Source organism: Spermophilus citellus (assembly GCF_964194105.1).
Source record: "Spermophilus citellus genome assembly, chromosome: 1".
Classification (NCBI taxonomy): domain Eukaryota; kingdom Metazoa; phylum Chordata; class Mammalia; order Rodentia; family Sciuridae; genus Spermophilus; species Spermophilus citellus.
In genome coordinates, this window is record NC_138182.1 from 146,017,363 (window position 1) to 146,031,818 (window position 14,456).

At 51.2% G+C, this 14,456-nt stretch overlaps 1 protein-coding gene across 1 annotated transcript in view; it reads left to right on the forward strand.

Moving 5' to 3' along the window:
• Window positions 1–13,942, forward strand: part of JADE2 (jade family PHD finger 2) — a 47,805-nt gene extending 33,863 nt beyond the window's left edge. Inside the window, 3 exon segments of the mRNA XM_081310056.1 lie at window positions 7,779–7,896; window positions 10,481–10,612; window positions 11,993–13,942. Coding sequence (XP_081166182.1) covers window positions 7,779–7,896; window positions 10,481–10,612; window positions 11,993–12,801 — 1,059 coding nt within the window. The 3' untranslated portion in view covers window positions 12,802–13,942.
• Window positions 13,943–14,456: the final 514 nt, after the last annotated feature.

The following is a 14,456-nucleotide window of genomic DNA, read 5'->3' on the forward strand; positions in this document are numbered from 1 at the left end:
CCTTCTTTGTTTCAGTTTCCATGTTATCTGAGTTTTGGTTTCTTTGTCTATAAAATGGGAATAAAAATCAAACTGATCTTGGTTACCCGTGAAGACTGGGGACAGAGGTTAAACACAGTGCCCTCCAGTGCTGGCTGCGATTCTTGTCAATGCTCTCGCCCCGTACAGTGTTCAGCTCTTAGCGGGGAAGCCAAGCCTAGGGCTGCAAGGGTGAGCTCCACAAACAACTGAAGAGGCAGGCCTGGTGCCGGGGGTGGGAAGCAGCCTTCCTGATTGATTTGTCCCTCTACGGTCAGGCAGGGGGTTGCTGAGAGAAGCAGAATCTGGGACTGCCACAGCATGAAATCCCTTATTTATGGTCATCCCAGAATATGCACTTTCCTAAACATTTCAGCCATAGGCCTTGGCCCTGGTGGGCAGCTCAGGAAAATAAGACCAGCACCGCCTCCTGGAGTTATTCACGGCTGACAGAAAAATTGCAGCACTGAACATCAGCCTTACAAACACCAGCTAGTGTCCCCTAGCAACCATGCTGGTGGTCAGGCTCTGTGTTGCTCCCTATGGCTGTGGATCTCACTACCAGGAGTTTATTTGAGGACCCGTCCTGGGGAAGAGGCCGGGAGGGTAGAGGTACCTATTAGACACACATCTGCCCTGAAGATGGACACCACTGCCCCTCTCACAGCCTCATTACTGCTGCCCCTCCCAGGGAGAGAAGGGCTGAGTATGAAATGGGTCCTGCCCTTTCCTGACATTTGCCACCTTCCTCCTTGTCATTTAATCATTCTGTTTACCGTCTTCTGCCTACATTATAGTCCCCTCATCTCTACTTCCCACTACCAAAGCCTACCTTATCCAGATCTTTGGGTCCTCAGCCTCCAGGACTTCTTCAACACCTACTGCCCCTGTCCCTCCCCCCAAACCTAATCACTACCTCTAACTGCTTCCAGGTCAGTGACACAGAACTCCCCAAACTCCTACCCCTGGCTCTGGTATTGGCTGGGTGCCTGTACCCTTGCCCCTGTGCTGGGGCCACACCCCTGGAAGAGCCTCATGCAGCGCAAGATACTCTCTGCCCACAGCAGTGAGCAAAGGATTCCTGAGACACCTGCCAGCAGCCTTGTCCAGCGGTGTGGTGGATTTTCCCAACCCTGCCACCTCCCCTATGGCTCTCCCTGTCCATTAGCAGACAGCTCATCTCTTCCTTAGACCAGAGACCTCCACTTCCTGCCAGTGATCCCCTGGACCCCATCTCTGTCCTTGCTGCCTTCCTTCCTCCCCTCAAAGAACCTCTATCCAGTTTATACCTGCAGGGAACCAACTCTGCCCTTTATTATCCCCTCCTCAGGACCTTTTCCACCAGCACTGGAATCAATCAGTCCTGCCTCCCACCTCCCTGGGGTCATGGGATACTCCACTGCCCTCCTCATTTCTCCTTTCCTGTCATCCCTCATGGGATTTGCTTCCTATGGCCAGGCTCTTCACCACTACTGCATCTAAGAGCCTTCTGTGTTGGTCACCAGCAGCCTCCACCTCCCACTGTCCATCCTCATCCCTCGCCCGAAGCATTGGTTGTCAGTGCTTTTAAGCTTGACCTTGGCCTTAATCTTTTCATCATGGATGCTCTGACCAGGTCAGCCTTAAGGTCCTGCTTCTCTGGCTCCTCTGTCTGAAGTATCCATTCCACAGCTTTTCCTGTAACAGAGAACTGGCTTCAACCCATATCTGCCTCCTGAACTCCAGCTCTGTAAGTCCCCTTCAAACATCGCACACTAAAGATGCCTGCTCCTCCCTGGCCTCCACTTCTCTGGGAGCACCCCAACACTGGTCCATTCTAACTCAACATCCAGCTTTGAGTCCTCCCTGCTCCTCAGCCCCACACCCAGGCTCTCTCTAAAACTCATTGATTAACAGTACAACTTCATCAAGATATAAAACCTGGGGGCTGGGGTCTAAGTTCAGTGGTAGAGCACTTGCCTAGCATGTGTGAGGCACTGGGTTCAATCCTCAGCACCACATATATATAAACAAATAAATAAAGGTATTGTGCCATCTACAACTAAAAGTATTTAATTTATATTAAATATAATAATATATAGAAATTAATATATATAAAATAAATAAACCTGGCCAAGTGCAACAGTGTGAGCTTTAATCCAAGCTATTTAATCCAAGGCTGAGGCAGAAGGATGGCAAGTTCAGCTCTCTTTCCAGAGGGCTCTGGAGAGAGCCCCCATGAGATTTATTCCTTGCTTTAGCCCAGCAGTTCCCTTCCTTGAGATTTCTCCCATTCTCTCTTGAATCTGTATCTACTTTCTTAAATAAATCTGTCTGTACCTTTGAAGGAATGAAAAGTTGGGGGGGTCGGGGGTATGCAAGTTCTAGGCCAGCCTGGGCAACTAGGACCCTGTCTCAAAAAAAAAAAAAAAAGTTGTTTTTTGTTTTGTTTTGTTTTGTTTTGTTTTTAATGTAAAACCTGGGGACTGGGTCCAACGCAGTGGGACACACCTGGAATTCCAGCAGCTCAGCAGGCTGAGGCAGGAGGATCACCAATTCAAGGCCAGGCTAGGCAATTGATCAAGACCTTGTTCCAAAATAAAACAGAGCTGGAGATGTTGCTCAGCAAGTTCAAAGCCAACCTCAGTAATTTAGCACCCTAAGTAACTCAGAGTTCCTATCTCTAAGTAAACTATAAAAAAAGGCTGGGGATGTGGCTCTGGGATTAAGTGCTCCCTGGGTTCAATCCCTGCTACCAAAACAAAACATAAACAACAAAAAAGCCACCTGGGGCTTGTATGTGCTTTGCACTGGGTTCCACACCCAGTACCAAAACCAAAACAAAAAAATAGTAAAACTGTGGGACACAACTTAACAAGGCCCAAAGCGGCTGGGGCTGGGGCTCAGTGGGGAGGGTGGGGGTGTAGCTTAGTATTTAAGCGCTCCTCAATTCAATCCCTAGTAGCAAAAAAAAAAAAAACAAAAACAATAAAACTTGTGTTTATTACCACTCCCTGCCCTAGTTATTGGAACTTTCCTAGTTTTCTTCTTGATTCATTTTTGCACTGCTATCTTTAAAATGAGACTGTTTTAACTTTATAGTAAGAAAAAAAAATGACAGTGTAAGGAGCCTATGGGTCTATGCGAGCTTCTAAAGTGAGATAATACTTCGTCTCCCAGAAGCCATAGGATAAAGGAATTCAGTATTTACATGCAGTAAAATGTTGTCATGTTACTGAGATTATTGTGTTACTAAGAAATTAGAAAACTAGGGGCTGGGGTTGTGGCTCAGTGGTAGAGCGCTTGCCTAGCATGTGTGAGGCACTGGGTTCAATTCTCAGCACCACATAAAAACAAAGGGCCACCAACAACTAATAAAATATCTTTAAAAAAAAAAAGAAATTAGAAAACTAATAGGTGATTTCAGGGTGAAGTAGATGCTAAAGGATCCATCTCTGTAAGCCCCCTTCAACTGGTGGATCTGGTGGTCAAAGTGTGACCAAAGTACCAATCAAAGAACATTGGGATTCTACAGAAGGAAGCATTCTTGTCTCTAGAGTTGAATCCCCAGGCAGTTTGGTCTTTATCAGTAAAAGAGTTTGAGCTGATACTGCAGGATGTTGTATTTTAAGTATCTCATTCTTCGCTACCACTGCATATTATAGAATAAACGTAACCAGACTTTTTAATAGGTTCCAAAAATAATAATAAAACACCAGCAGAAGTTCTGCTATCTTTTCTCCCATGCCACAGTGCATTGTTTAACTCGTTTCCTATGCACTTCACTATAGATGGGCCCTGACCTGAGGCAAGTAGTTCTTTGAGTCTGCAGTTCTGTCTAAAATGTGTATTTAAGGCTTCACCCCTAGAGTTAGGTGTCCCCTAAGCCTAAGAATCCACTACCCACTGCAGTGACTTTGATGCCAGGGATTCATTCAGGCTTGTCTTTTTTTCTTTAAGAGAGAGTGAGAGATAATATTTATTTTTTAGTTTTTGGCGGACACAACATCTTTGTTTGTATGTGGTGCTGAGGATTGAACCCGGGCCGCACGCATGCCAGGCAAGCGTGCTACCGCTTGAGCCACATCCCCAGCCCCCTGGGCTTGTCTTGAGAAGCCTTGCTTTATAGAGTTTCAGAAGGGAATGTGGCTGTGGTTGAGTGGTTGAGCATTTGCTTAGCATGCGTGAGGCCCTGAGTTCAATTCCCTGTACTGCTAATAGCAATAATAAATAAATAAATGAATGAATAAATAGATAAATAAATAAAAAGAGTTTCAGATCAGAGACAAACTATATCTACATCTTACAAGGAAATCAAGTATAGCCCTCAGTGATTTGGGGGGGGGGGAATTGCAACATAGGACCTTACTTCATCTGGTTCCTCACCTTTGGATGTTAGGTCTAAGGGTGGATTAAACTCCAGGGTGGCATGTTCTAGAAATGTTTTGAAAGTTAGACCTTGATGAATTTCTCTTTAGATTAGATATGACTGGCTTATATTTTAAGTTCCAAAATAGCCCTGATTGGGCTGGGAACAACAAAATAACCATGATCCATTTCCCTTTCCAAGTCTACCCCCTCACCTCCGAGGCCATATGGCTATTAGAGAGGAATGGGCCAGGCTGTGAGAAGGAGAATGATATTGGGTTGCTTAGATGCTCGAGCCAGGGATGACCTTCTGGAGGTGAATTTGAGCCCAAAGCTAAAGGACAGGGGCCAGCCAAGAGCAGGTGGATGATGAGCCTCCCAGGCCAAGGGTGAATGTGTACCAGGGTCCCACAGTGCAAGTGGGCAGGACAGGGAGAGAAGAGACCTGCTAGGCTGTGGGACATAAGCCATGAGATGAGACATGAGGGAAGTTCTGTTTGTATCCTAGGTTTGTCCATCGAGGTAGCATCAGCTAGATGACTTTAAAGCAACAGAAATTTGTCCTCATGGTTCTGGAGGCTGGAAGTCCAAAGTCAAAGTGTCAGTGGGCTGGTTCCTCCTGCAGGCTCCAGGGAGAGTCTGTTCCACTCTCCCCTCCTAGCTTCTGGTGGTCTTGGGAAGCCTTGGAATTGCTGGACTCCTGGGTGCATCACTGCAGTCTGTGCCTCTACTCTCATGCCATAGTCTCCCTGACTGTCTCTATGTCCCTGTATCGTCACATGGTCTTTTATAAGGGCATCAGTCAGATTAAGGGCCCATCTTAATTCAGTGTGGCCTCATCTTAACCAATGACAACCACAGAGACCCAGTTTCAGAGAAAGCCCATTCTGAGGTTCCCGGCAGACATGAATTTGGGGGGACACCATTCCACCTGATATAGAAGCCCTGGGAGGTTGTAAGGGAAAGAGGAAGTGGTCTGATTTTGTTTCAAGATTTCTATGGGATAGCAGATGAGTCTGATGGCTTCTTATCCACATGATAGGTGATGAGGGAGGATTAGGAGCTATAGGGACTTAGGGTCACAAGGAAAGACGATGGATATAACTGATGGGGGGTGATGGGTGCAGATGAAGAGAGCAGGTCATCCAGGACGACTCTGAGGTTTCAGCTCACCCCTCTGCAGAATCCCTCCACAGCCTCCCTTGGCCTGGCTCAGTCAGAGCTCAGAGCCTGCCCTTCCCCCTTCTGGTCTTGCCTGTCCTCGATGCTCCCTTGATGATGGGCCTGGCCATGCCCCTTCACTGATTGGCCTTACTATGGATCCCTTGTCACCAGGATGTGTGTGATCAACTTCTGCTAGGCCTAGCTGTCCCTTTTTCCAGGAAGCCTGGCTCGTCTCCCCAGCTCTGGGTCAGGGCTCTCCGATACTTGGTCAGCATTTATCTGCCCTCCTGGGTGGCAGGCCCTAGGAAGAAAGGGACTCCTCATGGCATTGCTAACTACAAAGCCCAGGGCCCCACACAAGAAAGAAGAGCTTTAGCTGGTACTTAGGGCTATGGGGAGGATTTTGGCTAGAATGCGGTCCTGAGGAAGCTCAGGATTTGAAGAAGGCAGGCCATGCCAGGACTCCAGAGAGAAGAACTTACAGGCTATTCCTAAGTAGTTGCAGCCCTAGGCTGTCCCTTAAGGAGGTGGTGGCCATGTGAATAGTAGACCTGGGGCTCCACTCCACAAGATCTGGTATTCACGGTGTTGGCTGGGGATGGACACACCACCTTATAATGCCATGGAAAGTCCTTACAGAGCCCATCCTGCAGAGGCTTGGAACTAGTGCAAGCCTTGTTCTAGGATCTCCTTCATGACTAGGCTCAGGAGGGAAAGAGGGATGCTCAGAACCCACAGAGAAGTCTGATCACAGCTACCCTCAGGCCCCAGAGAAGTGGTGGTCATGCCAAACAAACAGGGGTTCAGAATCAGATTGACCTCTGCCTTGAAGAGGACAAACCCAGCCAGGGACCAAGGTGCCTCAGCTGGAAAGACCCTGCTAGGACCCAGGACTTAGCTGAGCAGCTTTGCCACTGCCGTTGCTCCTTGGAGACTCCATTCTGAGCAGAAGGTGATGGCAGACCATGGAGGGGTCTCACAGGGGTGGAACCCAAATCTGTGCCCCAGGAAGTTGTGAGAGAGCAGCTAGTGAGTGACGGTGGCAAGCTGGGTGAGGTGCCAAGAGGGCAAGTGTGATGTGGTCCATCTTTCATGTGCTTCCAGACCACCTGAAGGATGTGTCCATGTCCCGTGGGCTAATAAGTAGGATGCCTTCAAAGCCCTTTAGGGACTCTTCCCAGCTGGCCTAAGGAAGTCAGAGAGACCTCTGCAACTTTCTGCTAAGGAAGTCTGCCACATGGCTGAGTGACTATGGCCATGTGGGTGTGGGAGCCTTGGTCAGAGTAGCACAGACCTGGCTCAGGTCCCAGTGCAGCAGGTAGATGTGGGGCAGCTGCAAGCTGGGCACAGATGGGTTAGGACTGCCTGTCTGCTTTCAAAGCCATTCTGCCTAACCTCTAGCTCCAAATTTATAGGGCCATGTATGCCTCAGAACAAGTATTGGTGTCTGCCACAGTCCTTGTGTCTGAGGAGTTTCTTTGCTGGGAAAGGCAGGCCTTGGACGGGAGGTGAAGGATAAACTTGACTTACCTGGAGAGGCCCTAATGAGCCTTGGGTCACTGTGGACTTAAAGGACAACAACCATGTTGGAAGGGCCTTGGGAGACAGAATGGCTGGCTCAGCCTAGAAGTTAATTTCTTTTTTTTTTTTTTAATCTTTTAAAAATCTTTTTAATATATTTTTCTTTTAGTTGTAGTTGGACACAATATCTTAATTTTATTTATTTTTATGTGGCGCTGAGGATGGAACCCAGGGCCTCACACATGCTAGGCAAGTGCTCTACCGCTAAGCCACAACCCCAGCCCAAGAAGTTCATTTCTTTATGTGTTTGTTGTTGTTGTTGTTGTTGTTATTGGTGGTGGTTTTTTTGCATTGCTGGGGATAGAACCCAGCCCTTGCACATGCTAGGCAAGTGCTCTAGCACTAAGCCACATCCCAAGCCCTAGGCCTGAAGGTTAAGACCAGGGGAGGAAGGTACAGTTGCTGGGCTGGGCTAACCAGGTAGCCCCTGCTGGCTCTGGCTCGGCCAGGGCCCTAGGGCCTAGGCTCCTCTTGACTCCATATTCTGGATCACATGGCCAGGGATGCACTCACTGGATGGGAATTGATTTCCAGATGTCCTATGCAGGGTAGGCAGCAGCAGTAACCTCTATCCCAGGTGCTTCCTTATTCAGCAGTGACCCCCAGATGTGAGAGATCTGGGGTGGTTGCTATGAGTAAGGTGGGAGATCTCTCTTGTGTTTCCTCAGGTTAGAAATCTGTGCTACATGGTGACAAGGCGCGAGAGAACAAAACACGCCATCTGCAAGCTCCAGGAGCAGATATTCCACCTGCAGATGAAACTTATTGAACAGGATCTGTGTCGAGGTAGGAGCCTCTCTATTGGCCACCCGCCACCTCTGTGTGCACTCGGGTGCAGGGCTGGATCCCAAGGAGGGTGTGTTTGGGGGACATGTGTGTAAAGCCAGGGGCATCAGCCCCTCTCTTTCCAGCATCCAGTTACTAGGCCCAGAGAGGTCCTTGCCAAGGTCCAGCTTGTAGTGGTGGGCAGGGAGCCAGAGTTTAAAATGTGGGCACAAGACCTGCCCCCTGGGGGCTTTACTGTTTCACTGAGTCACCTCAGCTTAGCAGCAGGTACAAACCCAAAGTCCTAGAAGCTCTCTGCTGAATTGAGGCAGGACAAGCAGGAAACTTGTGAGCTTCTTTGAACCCCCATGTTCCTGGGAGTCGGTACAAGAAAGGCAGCTGAGCTGGGTCAGAGCCCTTGTATTCCTTCTTTCTGACGCCATGAGACCGGATTCAGGCCCTGTGTTAGTTAGCAGCATTTTCCCTGTTGCCTTCTTATTCTGTATTCTGTTGCATGTATCAAACAGCTCTGGAAAGCAAAGAAGCTTTGACCTTGATCTTATGGGTTAATTGTGGATATTGCCAGACGTGGGGCCCTTCTTGGAGTGTGGATGTGTTAAGAAGGGCAGGGCTTAACCTAAAGCAGTTGTGCCCTAACGTTGAACTCGCACACAACAGAAATAGCTGAGTGGAGAGAGATTTTTGAGCCAGCCACCGGCTGCCACTGCCAGCTCAGCCTTAAGGTCAGGCTGGGCCCAGAGTGAAGAGGAGGGAGGGGAGCTGCTAGGCTACCCTCTGAGCAGGCGACTGAGCACTGGTCCTCCCCACATCCCTGCCAAAAGCTGAGTTGCCTCTGTGTGCTTTGGGATCGCCACCCACTCTGGCTTAAGAAACTGCCATCGACAGCTCCAGGTGCTGGATCAGGGCAGGTCATGCCATGCTGAGCTCACTGTGAACAAAGGCTGGCTGGTAGCCTCCTTCCAGGCTCCTTGTCTTCTCTTTAAACATTCAGAAGCCCAGGGTTCCTGTCCCCATAGGCCTTACCATCTGGAGAAAAGATAACGGTATCCCAAAGCTGTAGTCAGTGGCAGTATAGGGACAGAGGTATCAGTGGTGACACTGATACTCCCTAGCACTTGACTGTGGCCACACATCTGGCTGCAAAGACACCCACACAAGACTCCCACAGCCAAAGAAGCTGAGGTTGGCAAGGCAGGGACAGTGCCCTGGGGCACAGGATCTTAGAAACTGGAGGGTCTGGCCAGGATACAAACCTGTAATCCCAGTTACTCAGGAGACTGAGGCAAGAGGATTGTAAGTTTGAGATCAGCCTAATGAGACCCTATCTCAAAAAAAGTAAAAATTCAAAAAGGGTTGGGGATGTAGTTCACTGGTAAAGTGTCCCGGGTTCAACCCCCACTACCGAAAAGAAAAGAAAGAAAACAAGAAACTGGAGAGTTTGCATCCCTCCTTGGGTCCTTGAGTCTGGGGACATTTACAACAGCTCCTTCTCCTGATAATAGGCAGCTTTGTTTAAGGCAGGACATTTGGACAGAAGACTGGTTTGCCCCTGCCTGAAGTTGATACCCATACTAGTGTGACATTTGTGACCCATGACCTCCAGGGAGGGACATAAGTTGCTGAGTCCTATCTGTCCCTGTAGGCTAGGAGGGCCTCCCAGTGGAGGCCTGGATCTGAACTGGGTGAAGGACAAGACAAGTAAGTAGCATATTTGGAGACTGAGGCCAGAATCTGTGTTGGGAGAGAACCTGGAATGACTCTGACGTGACTGCAGGTTGGGGAAAGGAGGTACCTCAGACGAGGCTGTGGGCTAGCCAGAGTGAGATAGGCAGGTCTTGTGGTCTAGGGGAAGGAGTCTCAACTGTCCAAGGGCAGTGGAGAGCCTCCTGCAAAGTGTCAGGCATGGGGTCCATGTTACAGGTGAGGAGACTGAGGCCTGAGGTTGCTCTGGGAACCAGCAGAAGAGCTGGGGCCATATCCCTCCACTTTCTCTGAATCTTGTGCAGCAATCCATCCTGCCTGTGGCCAAGAAGCTAGGAGGATTCAGGGCAGCTCTGCCCTTCCTCCATGTTCTTCCCCTAGACTTGCAAGGTATCATGGACTGAAAAGATAAGAGAGCCAGGTGTGCAGCCTGAATCTCCCATCTGCTGCCTGACCTCAGATGCAGACCAGGGATCAAGGCAGGAGACTTGCTCAAGGGGGCTGACCGGATTGTTAGGACTGGAATCCAAGCCTCTTGCCCCTCACATGATGTTCTTTCCACCCTTGTGTCCAGCCGTCCTTCCCACTGTCCAGGACTCTCCCAAGGTTTAAGTTGTTCAGGTCAGACTGAAGTTAGCATTCTGCAAGAGCCTTTCTTCTTGGCCTCGTGCCCTCCTCAAGACCCCAAATGGCAGCAGTGTTCAGTTAGCCCTTGGTCCCACACCAGCTGTCCCTGACCGTGCTCACAGGCCCCTGGCTTTGACCTTGGTGCAGTGGAGGCTGTGCATGGGCTGATGATTCTTAGGCTACCACTCAGTGATGGTGGTCCAGACCAAGGCTACCTGGTGTAATCATCTCCTTCCTCTCACTTTTCCTGACACAGAGCGGTCTGGGAGGAGAGCAAAGGGCAAGAAGAGCGACTCAAAGAAGAAAGGTCATGAAGGCCCTAAGGGCAGTAGCCCTGAGAAGAAAGAGAAAGTGAAGGCTGGGCCAGACTCCGTGCTGGGGCAGCTGGGTGAGTGAGGGGCCACACTGACCCCACAGACACAAGCTCACACTGTCACCTGCTTGCAGCCACACTCCCACATAAGGCCAGGTGCTTACAACTTCCAGCCACAAAGGAGATGATGGGTCTCAGGGCCCCACCTGATATCCTGAGAAATTCTCCTTCTGTAGATGTGGATGGAGGCTGTGGAACTCAGGGACTACCCATTCATTTGCCATGCTGGGGTCCAGGGTGCTAGATTGTCACGAGGGCCATAGGCCAGCACCAGGCTAAGCAGGGAGAATTGCCGGAAATCAAAGAAGAAAGGTCATGAAGGCCCTAAGGGCAGTAGCCCTGAGAAGAAAGAGAAAGTGAAGGCTGGGCCAGACTCCGTGCTGGGGCAGCTGGGTGAGTGAGGGGCCACACTGACCCCACAGACACAAGCTCACACTGTCACCTGCTTGCAGCCACACTCCCACATAAGGCCAGGTGCTTACAACTTCCAGCCACAAAGGAGATGATGGGTCTCAGGGCCCCACCTGATATCCTGAGAAATTCTCCTTCTGTAGATGTGGATGGAGGCTGTGGAACTCAGGGACTACCCATTCATTTGCCATGCTGGGGTCCAGGGTGCTAGATTGTCACGAGGGCCATAGGCCAGCACCAGGCTAAGCAGGGAGAATTGCCGGAAATCCTCGCCCCCTTCTCTTCCTGCCTGTCCCTTAAATGGTCTCATCCTTCAACTCCAGCAAACCTTAATGGAACCATCCACCCAGAGAGATCCAGAGGAGTGGCAGTCTGCCTTTATGTCACTGTCACAGGCCTTCTTCCTGCCCCATTGGGCAGAGCAGCCCTCACGGGCTCTGACTCTGGGATGTCACACACTTAAGAGTTCTTCTCAGACAGCAGGGTAGAGCTCCCTTCCAGACCTCACCTCAGCACAGAAGCCCCAGGTCATCTTTTATGTCCCTGCACATCAAGATGGGGACACTTGAGTGATCTCTAAAGGGAGGCCCTGATACCTTCCTACCCTGATTGTGCTGGGTGTTTTGCTGCAAGCTCTCAGAGAGAACCCACATGGTGAGGCAGCGCCCCCTGGTGGCTAGAGGTCGTTTTTCTCCGTTCTTCCTTCCCTGAAAACCTGATTAAACAGGGCCGCTGCCATTGGTTTATTCTTTGCTTTTGCCACCTTGAGATTCTTAGCGATTTGGGCAAGTACCATTTCTACTCCAAAATTTATAAAGCCAACTCTGGGGGTAGGCTGTCTTTCTCGGGAGAAAGTGGTGGCGAGGGATGGGCCCAACGAGATAGCTCACCTGGGTCAGTCGTGAAGGAGGGTGGGCAAGGGCTCCTGAAAGGGCAGGACATGCCCTCGCTGCATCTCACCTGCCCTCTCTCTCCCTTGGTCAGGGCTGTCCACCTCATTCCCCATCGACGGCACCTTCTTCAACAGCTGGCTGGCACAGTCAGTGCAGATCACAGCAGAGGACATGGCCATGAGCGAGTGGTCGCTGAACAACGGGCACCGTGAGGACCCCGTTCCGGGGCTGCTGTCAGAAGAGCTGCTGCAGGACGAGGAGACGCTGCTCAGCTTCATGCGGGACCCCTCCCTGCGACCTGGCGACCCTGCCAGGAAAGCCCGGGCCCGCACCCGCCTGCCTGCCAAGAAGAAACCACCACCGCTGCAGGATGGTTCGAGGACAACTCCGGACAAAGCCCCCAAGAAGCCCTGGGGCCAGGAGGCAGGCAGTGGCAAGGGTGGGCAGGGGCCACCTGCCAGGAAACCACCACGGCGGACGTCTTCTCACTTGCCGTCCAGCCCTACAGCTGGGGACTGTCCCATCCCAGCGGCCCCCAAAAGCCCCCCTCCACTGGCTCCTGAGACCCCAGACGAGGCAGTCCCAATAGCTGCTGACTCGAATGTGCAAGTGCCTGGCCCTACGGTGAGCCCCAAGCCCTTGGGTCGGCTCCGGCCACCCCGTGAGAGCAAAGCCACCCGGAGATCACTGGGTGCCAGGCCTGATGCTGGGACAGGACCGCCTTCTGCTGTGGCTGAGAGGCCAAAGGTCAGCCTACACTTTGACACTGAGACTGATGGCTACTTCTCTGATGGGGAGATGAGCGACTCGGATGTAGAGGCCGACGACAGCGGGGTACAGCGGGGTTCCCGAGAGGCAGGGGCTGAGGAGGTGGTCCGCATGGGTGTACTGGCCTCCTAATTCACCCTACCCCTGTCCCAGGTCCTGCCCTGGTCCCTGATAAGGCCTCAGCCCAGTCACAACTGCCATTTCCAATCTCTGCTGAGTGTCCCAGACCCTTGAGGCTGCCACTCTGTTGTGGTTTTATTTTTAATATAGAGAGTTTTGAATTCCACACTGTTGTCTTTCCTCTGTGCTGGCCTAGGACATTAGGATTCCTTCCATGGCTCTGGCCACAAGGACCATACCAGGTCCTGTGTGCCACCTCTGTCCCGGCCCACGCAGCATTGCTGGGCTTCTGGTTAGATGTAGGCAAGGTGAAGAAGCACTCAGGACTCAAGCCCGCTGCCACTGGGTGACAGACTGTCGTTTGGGCATTATTTCATGGCAGATGGGCCAGCCCAGGGCCTTCCCCACCTTGCCCCCAGATCACACTGGGGCCCATAAGGGGGGGGTCCTGCTGCACTCCACTGATCCCCAAGGAAGTATAATAAATGATAACCCAGCCAGAGTCTACTCACTGTCACAAGCACAACGAGTTTATAAGAGAAAGCACTGAGGGGGCGCAGGGGGCCCACTGGTTCCTGACCAACCCACATCATCTGAGGCCTGCCCGCCTACCCCACCACCCTCCTCTCCCTTGCTGCTCTGCCCCTGCCAGTGCCCAGCCCAGCAGCTCTGGGAAGGGGTTCCCAGAATCCTTCCTGAGCTGTTCATTTACTCAGGGGACTCCCAAACAGCCAGCCACCAGTGCCGGTGGAGGGCTCCAAGGGAGGGCCAGTGCCCAGCCAGGGGCGTGGGGCTCAGACCAGCCCACTGCAGAGAATCACTCTGGGGCTCCAACTTCCTTCCTTAGGGGCCAGTCTCGGCTAAAGTCTGGTCACTCCCACGTGGAGCTGACCAGACCAGACCGTTTGCCTTTTCAAGTTTCTTAGTCCTGCTAAAGATGAGCTTCTTCCTTGGTTTCCTTTTGGAAACACCTCCTTCCAACAAGCAGTGGGATCCCGGGGCCAGAGCAGGCCATTGTCGGCCTGCTGGGGCTGATTGAAGTCTTGCTGGATGTTCTCCTGTTCCTGTGTCCCTTGGCGCCTTAATCCTGTTCCTTGTACCCCCATCCCACCCCACCCTGCCTCACCCCACCTTTCCTGACCTCTAGGTCCCAGATAGTTGCTCTGAAGAGTTTTCCGTGGAGTGGCCCCAGGGTGATAGCTCAGGGAACAAACATAAAAGGAATTCCGTGAAAACTTTTTTTTTTTTTTTCCTCTTAACGAATTACTCCTGGGTCACTTCCACCACTGGTAAAGCCAGAACTTCTCCAACAAGAACCTTGCAAAAGTCCAGTGAATCAGTTGAATCATTCTATGGATGCCAAAGAATATTTTGACCATAATACAGCACAGTCTGAACCTGACAACTTGTCACTGGGACTTTTTTTTAAATGGAGTTCTTTAGCAACAAAGTACAGAAACACGTTCATTGCGCACACCCACGGAGAGCCCAAGGTCCTTGGAGCAGGATGCTTTGCTGCTGCTGCTGCTGCTGCTGCTGCTGCTGCTGCTCTGTACCTGGGTGTTGGATTTCAGACCCTGGGCTGGGCCACTGTGAGCATTCCTAAACTCTGAGACTCCCAGGGGAAATCCTGACTGTGAAACCAGCGTGGAAACCCGTCTTTACCA